Below are 13,605 nucleotides of genomic sequence, written 5' to 3'. Positions count from 1 at the left end.
AACGGTGTAGGGTTTCCTGCCTGAGCAGGGGGTTGGACTCGATGACCTCCGAGGTCCCTTCCAACTTTATTATTATTATTAAGTTTCGTGGGTATCCGTTTCTCTCAAAGACTTTGTATAAGAGTTTTTGTTCTACTGCCCCCTAGTGGCACAAATGCATTTTTTCTTGTTTGAGAACTGCATTGAGAAGTAGCAATTGCATTCCAGCTGAGAGAACTTGCAATAATTTAAGACTTTAGAAAAAGTCTCAGAAATTTTTCATTAAGGTCTTCATGTTATATAGTTCGAATACCATGCCTCAGATATATTATCATTGTAAAAGAACGTACTCCACGTTCCTTTTTTTTTTCTTCAATTCTTCTGGAAAAAACAGAAAAGAAACTGTTTTTTTCCTAATTTTTCCAGGGTTTTTTTCCCCTCCAGGCCTTCTCATCTCTAGTGAGGAGAAGGGAATAGTTAATCTCATACTTTGGGCGTGAAAAGCTCAAATCCGGCTTCGCTTCTCTATATAACCACTTGGTGAATAATAATAACAACAACAACAACAACAACAACAACAACAACAATAATAATAAAGTTGGAAGGGACCTTGGAGGTCTTCTAGTCCAACCCCCTGCTCAGGCAGGAAATCCTATACCATTTCGGACAAATGGCTGTCTAGTCTCTTCTTAAAAGCCTCCAGTGTTGGAGCATTCACCGCTTCTGGAGGCAGGTTGTTCCACTGGTTAATTGTTCTAACTGTCAGGAAGTTTCTCCTTAGTTCTAGATTGCTTCTCTCCTTGCTTAGTTTCCACCCGTTGCTTCTTGTCCTGCCTTCAGGCGACTTGGAAAATAGCTTGACTCCCTCTTCTTTGTGGCAGCCCCTGAGATACTGGAAGACTGCTATCATGTCCACCCTCGTCCTTCTCTTCATTAAACTAGACATACCCAATTCCAGCAACCGTTCCTTATATGCTTTAGCCTCCAGTCCCCTAATCATCTTTGTTGCTCAAAGGCTATCTGTAATAATTTTGTGATGTAGATCTACCTAATAGTTCTTTCGTTCTACACGGTTGTCTTGATTTTGTGTCTTCTTTTCAGGACTTTCCATTTCCAAGGTTTACGACTAGATGAAGCTTTACGATTCTACCTAGAAGCCTTTCGTTTGCCAGGAGAAGCTCCCGTGATTCATAGGCTATTGGAAGCCTTTACAGAACATTGGCATGTATGTTTTGAATTGCCCTATCTCTTTGTTCTTAAATAATATATTAATTAATTGAATTGGAACGAAGAACAGTTTTTTCTCTAGGCTTATACTTTCATCATTGTGGGGAAAAAATGACCGATTTTGGTCAGGTTATATTTATTTATTTATTTGTGGGGAAGAAAGTTTTGGCAGGGGCTGAATTCATATGTGAACTATGATTTATTACCAAAACACAACAAAAATCAAACAAACCAGACTATAAGTTAAAATTTTGTGTTCATGTTTTACTTGAAAAATATCCCAAACTGACAGCAAGATGGTAAATGATAAAATGAAGTAGAAATAATATAACAGGAGAAACTGGAACAAAAACACTCATCTGCTAAAAATGGTATGAATTGGGATTGGGTATGATATTTACTCAAAAGTTAGACTCAATTTTTCTTCCCCCAAATTAAGTGTGTATGGAGTCGGGGGTGTGTGTCAAAATGTTATATTCTCTGAAATAAGACAGGAAAGTATTGTTAAAAGTAAACAAATGTACAAGAAACATAAATATGAGGTTGTCTGCAGCAAACATTGAAAGCAATAAAAAGAGCTGGATGAGACTGGAAGTTTTCTCTCTCTATACCTGGAAGTAAGAACATAGAACTCAATTGAACTTAGAATAAAATTGCTGCAAACCTAAATATATTCCTTTATCCTTGCACCTTAGTACACATGACTATCATCCAATTTCTTGGTTACAAACAGGAAAAAAACCCCAACAGGTTTTCCCAAGTTTCAATTCCAAGATAATAATTCCCCTGCAAGCACCCTCCCCCAATAGTATGGCAAGCCCCGAAAATACATAGGCAAAAGCAAGAAAGGGAAAGAGGGAAAAATTAAAGGCAAATATAATTGAGTGGCTCTGAGACTTGGCTTTTATATTTTAATGCTGTTTGTTTTATATTTTTAATAATTGTTTTTTTATATATTTATTGTAGATATTGTTGAGCACCGTCCAGAGTCACTTTTTGTGAGATGGGCAGCCTTGTAAATTTGATTAAATAAATAAATACATGCATAAACATAGTTTGATAAGTAAATACATACATACCTACATGTATGCATACACATTTGCAGTTGAGTCATATATACAAATTTAGTAGGAGGAAATACTTTCCAGATTGATTTTATTGGGAATTGGCAATTCTAGAAGGGCAAACCTAGGCAGGAAATCTGAGAAACGCATAGGACTTTGTTGTCTTGTTTGGATTTATAAACAATTTTCTATTTACTCTTTATTTTTAGAGGGGGATGGCTTAAATTCGTGTCATTTTCCTTTTAGTTATATACAATACTATTGTCAATGCTGCTAACATCGGATGTTTTTGCTTTGACAACAGTAGGAACGCAACCATTTTCTTTTTATGTTTTACTTTTAGAGTTAGATGATGCTGGGGGGGGAGGAATGTGCATGAGAGATTGGATAGACATAATAATATTGGACTTGGTGTGAGAACCAAGGTTAATGAAATAAGAGATGATAAGAATTGGAGGGCTGGAGAACTGGAGGGAGAGCCTGCATTTCAAACTAATTGGAGAATGTGATTTATGACAGTTAATTGGAGGAGGGAATTGTGCTTTGATACTATGTACTCAGGCGAGGGGATTCCAGTTTTTGGCTTCGAGTGTGTTAGTGCAGATGCTATGCTTCTCAAATAAAGAATCTTTAAGGTANATTCCCCTAATCGGAACCATGACACTAGCTAGCAGCCAGTAGACAGTGAGTTCTAGTCCTGCCTTAGGCATCAAAAACTATCTGGGTGACTTTGGGCTATTCACAGCTTCTCAACCCAACTTAACCTCACAGGGTTGTTTTGTGGGGAAAATAGGAAGAAATCAGAATATAGATATATTTGCCACTTGAAGTTATATATCAGTGATGGCGAACCTTTTAGAGACCGAGTGCCCCAAAACCACCCCACCATCCCCGTCCCCGCTCCACTTTGCCCACTGGGCCACCCACCACCTCCACTGCCCGCCACAGATCACCCAGGCAGCCCAGCAGCGCCATGGTGGCCACACCCTCTGCCCAGGCCCCGCAGCATCATCTGCGCGCGACGGGGCGCAAGGGCAGAGTCTTGTCCCCGCTGCCCGGCTACCATGTCCTTGGCTGCGCTGCTTCGTGTGGGCCGTGTCCAGGGGCGACTCTCCGGGGGGGCTGCTGGTGAGGAGGGGGCTGTGGGAGGAGGCGGGGCTGGGGAGACAGTGTGTGTGCCCACAGAGAGGGCTCCGAGTGCCGCCTCTGGCACCTGTGCCATAGGTTCACCACCACTGTTATATATGAAAAAAGGAGTATAAAAATAAAATTTTAAAAAATCCTAGCACGTTTGCTACAGTGCATCTTAACAATTGATCATTTAATGTTTCTGTATTCATCTCTGATAGAAATGAAGAGGTTGTGATGCCCGATGAGCAGACAGGCTTAGTAAAAGAAAACTATGTATGGAGTGTGTTGTTGCACCGTGGAGCCACTGAAGAAGGAGTCTTTCTGCATATTCCACCTGGCAGCTATGATCACGACCTCTTTGCCATGACCTGGGGACCTACTGTTGCAGCTCTTTCCTACGTTTTTGACAAAAGCTTAGATGAAGCAGTAATCCAGAAGACTATTTCTGGTTTCAGGTAACTCTCCTTCACAGTCTACAAAATTATTTTATGTACCATATCCGTATTTTGACCTTGGATGTTAAGAAAAGCATGCCGATATTTTCCATAAAGACATACAGTTTTTAACAATGGCCTGTTTAAAATGTGTCCACTGGTTTTTGATAACTACTGCTGTCTTGCAGTAGTTATTGAAAACTGTTGGTCAATGTAAATTGGAACTGCACAACAACTGCAGCATCCTTCAATTTTTTGACTGCAAAAGGGTATATTGTTTAGCATTGTTGTATTTTTCTTTAACCCAAGTAGGAGTGACGCCATGACCAGGTAATGGTCTGAGTTCATATCTGGTCCTGATAGGTGCATGCATCAAGCAATGCCGAGTACCGCTGCCTACAAACACATACATAGTTAACTTTATTATTTGTGAAACTGTCAGGAGAGTGCCATATTGCCTTGAGAATGCGCTTATGTTCAAAATAGGTGTTCCCAATACATAGATTGTTCATACCACAGAATAAAGTGAGGTGTTCACCATTATCTTTCATTTCTATAGTTGAACCGTGTAGCCCTAGGACAGGGGTAGGCAACCTTGGCTCTTTTATGACTCGTGGACGTCAACTCCAAGGTCCCTTCCAACATTATTATTATTGTTGTTGTTATTGTTGTCGTTGTTGTTGTTGTTTGCATTGCAGAAATATAATGTGAAAAATCTAGCGAATCATTCTGGAAGCATCTGTGTGATTTCTCTTACAGCATTATGATTTGCCTTTCAGAAAATGCGCCATGATCTCTGCTCATTACGGCCTCAGTGATGTTTTTGACAACCTCATCATTTCTCTCTGTAAATTCACAGCCCTTAGCAGTGAGGTAAGTTGTCAAACAGAGACGTGTAAATAATTTAAATTTAAACCTAGTCCATGAACAGAGTTGATTTTCTTTTCGATTAAATACCAACACTTGATTAGTTAATACTAATCTTTAGTTCTTTCTGGTTTCCCAGGATGTCCAACTTTCAAAGTTCCATCCTGCCATTTTTTTTTAGAGAATTGAAAACAAAAGCATGTTCCTACAAGAAGGATTCTTATAATTAATTTCAAAATCTTATTTTAATGGACCCTTGGTCTATTTGTAACTTTCCAAAATCAAAGTTCTGGACATTCTTTTGCTGTTTATTACATTTTTAAAAAGTCTTTAAACTTGTACTTAAAACGTCTTTCACCAAGAATTAAAGAAAACCCACCCAGTGCTCTAAAACCTGTTGATCCAAAGTTCATAATAATTGAAAATTATTAACTGCTGTTAATAAGCAATTTCCAAAAGTGGCTGGAAAAGGAAGTATCAATAGAAGTAAATCTTGACGGTTGAACTATAGGTCCTTGGTGCTCTCTAAGCTTAGTTGTTTTCTTGCAGATATTTCATTACTCAACTAGGTAACATCATCAGCGTTACCTAGTTGGGTAATAAAATGTCTGCAAGAAAAAAAGTCGTAAGTCGAGGATTACCTGTATTTCCTTTTGTGGAGTCTTTGGTGCTCTGAAATTGGCTTAGAGATTGGCTCAACTAGGTAACATCATAGCCAATCTCTGAGCCAAACTCAAAGCACCAAAGATTGCACAAAAGGAACTGCAGGTAATCCTCAACTTACAATAGTTCTGTCAAGGTTCCAATAGACGGAACCAAATAAATCAGAACTCTGAGGCTTGAAGCTTCCTCAAAGAACATGTTTATTGGATACAAAATATCGGCATGGTCAAAAGTGAAACCAAGTCTGAAATTCCCTCCAAATAATTTCACCATTACAAAATAAAAGTTCCCACCCCAGTGCTGTGTAACAAACTACGCTACCCAATAGAGCAATTTGGCGGGCTTTCAGACCAAACGCCCAACGCCCCCTCTTCCAAGCGAGAGAATGACCTTGGTTCCCACAGGACATAATATTGTTTAGACTGCCAAAGTTACTCCGCCCCCACTCCCTTTCATGTGGCAAGCTAGAACAACCAAGTTGACTGCAGTCAGGTTCATTGTAGAGTTGACAAGTTCATTTAGTGACCATTCAAAGTTACAACAGCACTGAAAAAAAAAGACTTATGATTACTTTTCATAGTTATAACCATTGTAGTACCTCCATGGTCATATGATCAAAATTCAGATTCTTGGCAACTGTCTGATATTTAAGGCGATTGCGGTGTCCTGGATCATGTGTGATCACCTTTGGTAACCTTCTGACATGTAAAGTTAATGGGAAAGCTAGATTCATTTAACAACCATGTTACTAACTTAACTGCAGTGATTCACTTAACAACTGATGTAAATGGGGCAAAACTCACTTAACAATTATTTCGGTTAGCGACAGAAATTTTGGGGTCACACATTGAGGACTACATATATGTAAACTCAGTGTCTTTTTGAATCTACCAACCCTGGTTGAAAAAAAATGGCTAGTCCCTTGTCTCTCAGAGCTCTAAACCTGCCAGAGACAGCTCTCTTGCACTCTTGTGAGGAGCAGTGTTGAGTGGCACACTTGTGGGCAATCTCGAGTCTTCTCGTTTGTCCAGACAGGAATTACAATAAGCCGGTCTATTTGCCAACTCTTCATTCTGCTATAATCATCAATCTGCTTTTCGTGGAGTTGTCTTCAGTTTGCCATTTCTTCCCCACAAGTCCAGAAAAAGTTAAATAAGATTTTGAAGCAAAAGAGTTATAAATGATTGAAATGTCCAGACAAATCTGGAATTTTCAAAATTTTACTATAGGATAACAACAGAGTTGGAAGGATCCTTGGAGGTCTTCTCGTCCAACCCCGTGGACAAGCATGGGACCTGTTCAATCTTTTCTTAAAAATCTCCAGTAAATAAGCAGCTTTTGTGGGAATCAGAATTATTTTGGATATTGTAAGTGCTTACAAAAATTTGAGAACATAGTATTTAAATTGGATACTAGAAGGACTAAGGATTCCAGTTAAAAAGAAAAAAAAAGTGCCTTTGGCTTTGATTGGAATTGGGATTTACAAAATGACACAAAACACTATAACATTTGAAGTATTTAAAAGATATCTTTAAAAAATGAGGCCAGAAACTATTAGCCGGTGAGGTGCCTACTTTTATGAATAGACCATGTTTAAAGGATGAAGGATGACAGATGTGAAACAAATTGTGCTTGGTGCAGAAATAGTACAATCAGAAATATTGGATTTTAAAAATTATGGATTGCAAGACAGAAGTTATTTAAATTAGATATACAAGTGACAAGCCAAGAGAATCGCTTGAAGAAGCTGGCTGAAGTTTTAAAAATTAAGGGGAAGTGCAAATGATAAACCAAGAGAATGACCTGGATGATATCTTTTTATTGTATTGATGTGTTAAGCCTAAAGAAGCCTGCACAATGGGACAAAGAAGAATTGAAGAGAGATCAAATCCTAAGATAATATTTGAATGAATTAAAAGATTTAGATTGTCATAGGTAAAAGGAAAGAATACAAAGTTGGCTTATTTTATCAAGGACAAAATGAGCCATGTTTTTATGAAATTCTGGCAAACTTTTATAAAACTTTTTGCTAACACAAGGATTGAAAAGTCAATGTCTTATGGATGTGCTTCTAGATAAGGGATAGATTATGGGAAGAAGCGGTATCTGGTTGTAACCTTAAAAAGAGTGAAGAGCTATCTAACTAGTTACAGACAGTATACTGCAATATATATAGGCTGTGAAAGTAGTGAAATATTAGTCAAATTTACTCAAATATTGTGACTGAACATTTGACTAAATCAGGTCTTCCTGTTTTGAGTTAATACTTTATACCAAACTTGAGATTTTTTTAAAAAAAACAAGAATTTATTTATTTGTACTTTTCTCTTGCAGTCAATTGAGAATTTGCCAACAGTTTTTGGAAGCAACCCAAAAGCCCACATTGCAGCGAAGACTGTGTTCCACTTGGCTCATCGACATGGCGATATTTTACGAGAGGGCTGGAAAAACATAATGGAGGCAATGTTGCAACTTTTCAGAGCAGAATTATTGCCAAAAACCATGGTGGAGGTAAAACAAATGACAGTAGATGCTAGGATAATTGGGTGAGAGGACAAGGATTTGCCATGCTTGGGCTTCGTTGTATAATCAAAGCACAACAAAAAAGCTTAAATGTTTTAAAATGTTTTTTTTTTGCAGAATGTTAAATGCTATCTTAAAAAACTTATAAATTGGGATTTTATAAAATATAATGACATACAGTTTTGTTTTTGAGAGAATGGGGACGTATGCAGGTGAGTGGTACAGGCAGGCCCGGGTTCAGGTGGGTACACAAATGGGTGGGTATGAGTGTGGGTGAGCTCTAGGGAGTATAGGCATAGTTTAGGGGTAGGCAACCTTGGCTCTTTTATGACTCGTGGACTTCAACTCCCAGAATTCCTGAGCCAGCATGGCTCAGCTTGGAAACCTCTCCCTTTCTCCTCAGCATGGCTGGCTCAGGAATTCTGGGAGTTGAAGTCCACGAGTCATAAAAGAGCCAAGGTTGCCTACCCCGGCATAGGTACAACTGATGATGTAAGGATGCTGTGGAATATGAGATCCCCATGCTACTCATGGTCTCCTCAGGAGAAAAAGCAGCAGGAGCAGTTTGCAAGACCTCCTGTTGACTTGGCAGGGAAGGTCGCAAATGGTGATCACATGATTGTGGGATGCTGCAGTTGTTCGAAATGCAAATCTGTGGCCAAGCACCTGTATCGGGGATGCTGCATGATCAAGGACCATTTATAAGTCCCCTTTGAATGTTTGCTATATTAACGGTTATAAGCCAAGATCTTCCTGTATTTCTTTTCGAGAATTTTTTAGTTTGTTCAAAAAAAAAAAAAAGCTTAAAATACGAAACACCAAAATATTTAAAACAAATTCAAATCATAACATCTTGGAAGTTGTGAGATATTTTTACCTGTAAAAAATGGGTGCAGACGTTACCCCTCCTTGCTCATAAGTTATCACCTCCCTGCTTCATTGCCCTGCAGGCAGCGAGTTGTCCCCCTGTCTAGGGGGTGGGGGCCACTTGTTTTGCATCCGGACAGCAGGGGCGACCCATTGATGCTGACCTGTCAGGGCCAACCCTTCAGCATGGATCCATCCGAGCCATCTGCACAGATCTGTCAGCGCCAACCCATCTTCATTGACCCGCCTGCGACAACCCACCTGCGCTGAGTTGTCCCATTCTGCTTCAGATGGGCAGAACTGTTACTAAGAAACAAAGGAAATAATGCGCTTGAGAAGACTCAGCAGAATCCCAAGACTGGTTTACTGTTGCTATGCTTTTATCTTTCGGTGCCTATTATTTTAGTGGCCTTTTTCAAAATCATTTTAGGGATAATGTGCTGCAACTGCCAAAAAGGCCAACACAGTGCTAGGCTGCATTAACAGAGGGATGGAATCAAGATCACGTGAAGTGTTAATACCACTTTACAATGCCTTGGTAAGGCCACACTTGGAATACTGCATCCAGTTTTGGTCACCACGATGTAAAAAAGATGTTGAGACTCTAGAAAGAGTGCAGAGAAGAGCAACAAAGATGGTTAGGGAACCGGAGGCTAAAGCATATAAGGAACAGCTACTGGAATTGGGTATGTCTAGTTTAAGGAAGAGAAGGACGAGGGGGGACATGATAGCAGTGTTCCAATATCTCAGGGGCTGCCACAAAGAAGAGGGAGTCAAGCTATTCTCCAAAGCGCCTGAAGGCAGGACGAGAAGCAACGGGTGGAAACTGATCAAGGAGAGAAGCAACCTAGAACTAAGGAGAAACTTCCTGACAGTTAGAACAATTAACCAGTGGAACAACCTGCCTCCAGAAGTGGTGAATGCTCCAACACTGGAAGTTTTTAAGAAGAGACTGGATAGCCATTTGTCTAAAATGGTATAGGGTTTCCTGCCTGAGCAGGGGGTTGGACTAGATGACCTCCAAGGTCCCTTCCAACTTTACTATTATTATTATATGTGTTTGTGTGTGTATGCATGTAGGTGTTTACAGTATGCACTAGTAATACAGTGAAAAGCGATATTGAAATAGTTTAATAAAATACATTGTAAAGTAGTAATTTATTGATTTGATCTACAGGTTGAAGATTTTGTAGATCCCAATGGCAAGATCTCTCTTCAGCGAGAGGAAACCCCTTCTAATCGGTGCGTAACCCAGATAATGGAATAGATTGACAGAAAAGCTTGAACTTCTGCATTTATATATAAAACTATTAGATGTTAGAGAATATAGATGGAATCTGTATCACATAGCGCAAATTCCTCTTTGTTAGATTCCAGCCAACGGGCATAGCCTTTTGTCCGTCTCTCAGTTTTTGTCTATATCTAATGTTCTGTGTCTCCTGAGGATGTTTTATCCCCATTGAGATGTTTGAGATTCCTCCATACCTCCATTAATTTGATAGTATTTGTTTATACATTTGCAATCCTTGGACTTCTAATAAAGTTGCTGGTACACCTCTCTTGTGAAATAAATTGGAGCATTTTGGCTGCATTAGATTTGGGACTCTGATACTGAGTTCTATTTGCAAGTTTCTCCTTCCTCCTCTATCTATAAGCATGGTTTTTTTTTGTCTTTTGTAGGGGAGAGTCTACAGTGCTTATCTTTGTTAACTGGCTGACACTCAGTGGCACAGAACAGTCTGGTATGAGAGGACCATCCACAGAGAATCAAGAAGCAAAGAGAATGGCCCTGGAATGTATAAAGGTAATTTGAGTTCGGATGAAAGACAACGGCATATAGAGTAGAACATCAAATCTTTAATCCACTGAGTAATTGTGGCCATAAATGTGTCTTTCCATTGTCGACGGACAGATTTATTAGCATTGAGAAGTGATGGATCTGATTCTGTAGTTCAACTGTCAATGTCCATGTTCAAAAGAATACTTACACCTGAAAAACTGAAACCGTGTCTCAAAGTCAGATTATTATGTGTAGTTATGATCATTTTAAAAGATTGGAAATAGATATTTTAATTGTCCCAAAGGTGCTTTTTCAGGAGGCAACTGGACTTTCTTGTTTTACTTTGAAGACGTTTCGCTTCTCATCCAAGAAACTTTTTCAGCTCTTGACTAGATGGTGGGGAATGGAAGGATTTCTATTCCTTGCAGACAGCTGGTCATTTGCATTCTTTTAGAGAGTCAGTCGTTGAGGCCATTTGGAGGTTTAGTACTCAGGGTCACCTGAGTACTAAAAATGTGTGTGGAGCCTTCTTGGCTGCAGGATGTTTTCTGCTGTTGGGGGTGAGTCCAGTGGTGGGATTCAAATACCTGAATTTCCGGTTCTCTGTGTGGATGCAGGCCTGGGCCTCCGAGGCCTAGAACGGACTTCCGGAAGTGACATCTGTAAACCTCTTAGGGAGGGTTGTAAAGCACTGTGAAGCGGTATATAAGTCTAAGTGCTACTGCTATTGCTATTCATTTCTTGAGAAAAAGATGCTGGATTCAAACCAAGGAGTCCCTTCCTCTTAAAATTAGTATGGGGTATTAATAAAGAGGCAGTGTATTCTAGAACTTTGTGGACACTTAGGTGTTTATACTATGTATATTTTACAAGGTCTGCCGTATGAGATTAATACTTTATTTGTCTTCCCATTTTCCACTTTACAGCAATGTGATCCAGAGAAGTTAATCACTGAGAGCAAGTTTCTGCAACTTGAGTCCCTGCAGGAATTAATGAAGGTGAGGCCCGAGTTAGCCTTTCAGGCAGGTTAGAAGTGAACCAGTTGCAGAGATTTGAGAAAACTTACTCTGAGTAATGAGATGCCATTGCTCATTTTGGATGGATTTGCATTGCTTGCATATTAAAATAAGAAAATAATTGCTAGCTTCTTAGAGTCCTGTCCCCCTAGAAATTACTTGGTGCTGCGTTGTCTATTTTGGTTTCATTTTCTTTCAGAGATATACAATTACCATGCTTAGCTTTCTGCTATCGTGTTTCCCCCAAAATAAGACCCACCCAGGAAATAAGTCCTAGCGTGATTTTGGGGGATGGGCCTAATATAAGCCCTACCCCAAAAATAAGCCCGGGAGAGGTGGATGTGGCCAGCACAAGAGGTGGGAGCATGCGAAGGTCAACAGTGTCCGGCAGTAGCCATAACCCGCTGGCCCCTTGGCGCAGCGTAGGTAAGTCCGAGCCAGGTGGCCGCGCAGCACATCCCGATATCCTGCCTCCCACCACTTCTGCCTCCGCGCTTGGACTTACATGCACTGCGCCAAGGGGCTGGTGGGCTGTGGCTGCTGCCAGACACTGTTGTCCTCCGTGTGCCTGACGACTCTTGTGCATGTGCTGGGGTTGGGTTTGACTTAGAAGCCAAAAACCCAAAACAATCTGTTTCGCCAGGGTTGAGTCACAGTTGGTTCCTCCCTATCCAGACCTAATGTACAGCCTCCCAGCACTCGGTCAGCACTATGACAGCATCACCTGCCCAGCCAGAGGTGGAGATGTATAATTCATGCTGTGAATCACCTCATTGAGTCCTTTCATGTAAATCAGGGGTAGTCAACCTTGGCTCTTTTATGACTCGTGGACTTCAACTCCCAGAATTCCTGAGCCAGCTAAGCTGGCTCAGGAATTCTGGGAATTGAAGTCCACGAGTCATAAAAGAGCCAAGATTGACTACCCCTGATGTAAATGTTAGGAACAGAGGAGTGGGACCTGAGCCCTAGGCCAGTGATGGCGAACCTTTTAGAGACCGAGTGCCCAAACTGCAACCCAAAACCCACTTATGCATCGTCGGGTGCCGGGTGGGCGTGGCCCATTGGGTGGGCGTGGCTGCGGTGGTAGCAGCAGACTGGGTGGGACTAAAAAGTTCAATCAATCAATTCCAACTTTACAAGATCTTTTTTTTCCCCGCGAGAAGTTGAAATTGACTGATTGATTGAACCTTTTTTTTTTTTTTTGTACACCTAAAGCGAAAAGGTTTTATAAAACCCAGCTGAAGGCCTAGGACTGGGGCGATGGCGCGCGTGCCCACAGAGAGGGCTCTGAGTGCCGTCTCTGGAACCCGTGCCATAGGTTCGCCACCACTGCCCTAGGCCTTGACCTCTCTCCCCAACTAATAACTGAAACTGGCCAATGAAAAAAGGAAGGGAGCCACCTCACACTGCCAATCCCCGAAGACAGCTCAGAGAGACAATCCTACTGCTGGGATTATCCAGGAGGGCCAAGATAATTGCAGCACCTCTCCAAAGGACATCTGCACATGAGACCACTGCTGTCTCAGTACTGTCCCTTAGCCTGAACCCAGCCTCAAAGGGGTCCAAATAGTCTGCTTCATGACTCTCTATGGCTGAACACCAATCACCTTGTCAACAGCCTTCCCTAAAAAAGGGAAGGTTGGAGACTTGATCAAAGTGGTCTAAAACAGTTGAGAAAGAGCTATAACCCCACGTCCTTCAAAGAAGGCTGTACCATCCCATCCTGCAAGAAAAGCATTAATCACCACAAACTTTAAGACAAGTTTTATTGGTTTTTTGATTTTTAAAACAAAGTACTCAAGACACACCGTGGTGTTAGGGTGGTCAAACATCCGCAAACAAAACATATATACATAATCAATACATCAAATATTCCCTCTCTTTTTCCCTTAAGTACCATATTTTATTTAAAATAATCCAATTCTAGCTTAAATTTATTCAACCTAAACCTGTTTTTAAAGCTTTATAAATTTACACTACCATAATCAAAATAACTTTAAGTACAAACATTATCAGTTCGGGTATCCCTTCCAAATATATTCTAATTCCTTAAT

The 13,605-nt window shown here is 40.5% G+C and overlaps 1 protein-coding gene across 1 annotated transcript; it reads left to right on the top strand.

The window, feature by feature from the left end:
• Positions 1-3,625: 3,625 nt before the first annotated feature.
• Positions 3,626-11,533, top strand: LOC107300970 (Golgi-specific brefeldin A-resistance guanine nucleotide exchange factor 1-like; the record flags this gene model as incomplete). The annotated part of the gene is made up of 6 exons (XM_015830249.1): positions 3,626-3,856; positions 4,615-4,708; positions 7,700-7,876; positions 9,933-9,997; positions 10,436-10,559; positions 11,462-11,533. Coding segments are annotated over exons 1-6 (753 nt in total), but the record flags the coding sequence as incomplete, so codon positions are not given.
• Positions 11,534-13,605: the final 2,072 nt, after the last annotated feature.

The sequence above is a fragment of the Protobothrops mucrosquamatus genome, unplaced genomic scaffold (genome assembly GCF_001527695.2).
Source record: "Protobothrops mucrosquamatus isolate PMUCROS unplaced genomic scaffold, P.Mucros_1.0 scaffold9383, whole genome shotgun sequence".
NCBI classification, from domain to species: Eukaryota; Metazoa; Chordata; class Lepidosauria; order Squamata; family Viperidae; genus Protobothrops; species Protobothrops mucrosquamatus.
Note: the sequence above shows the minus strand (reverse complement) of the source record. Positions and strands in the feature narration are given on the sequence as shown.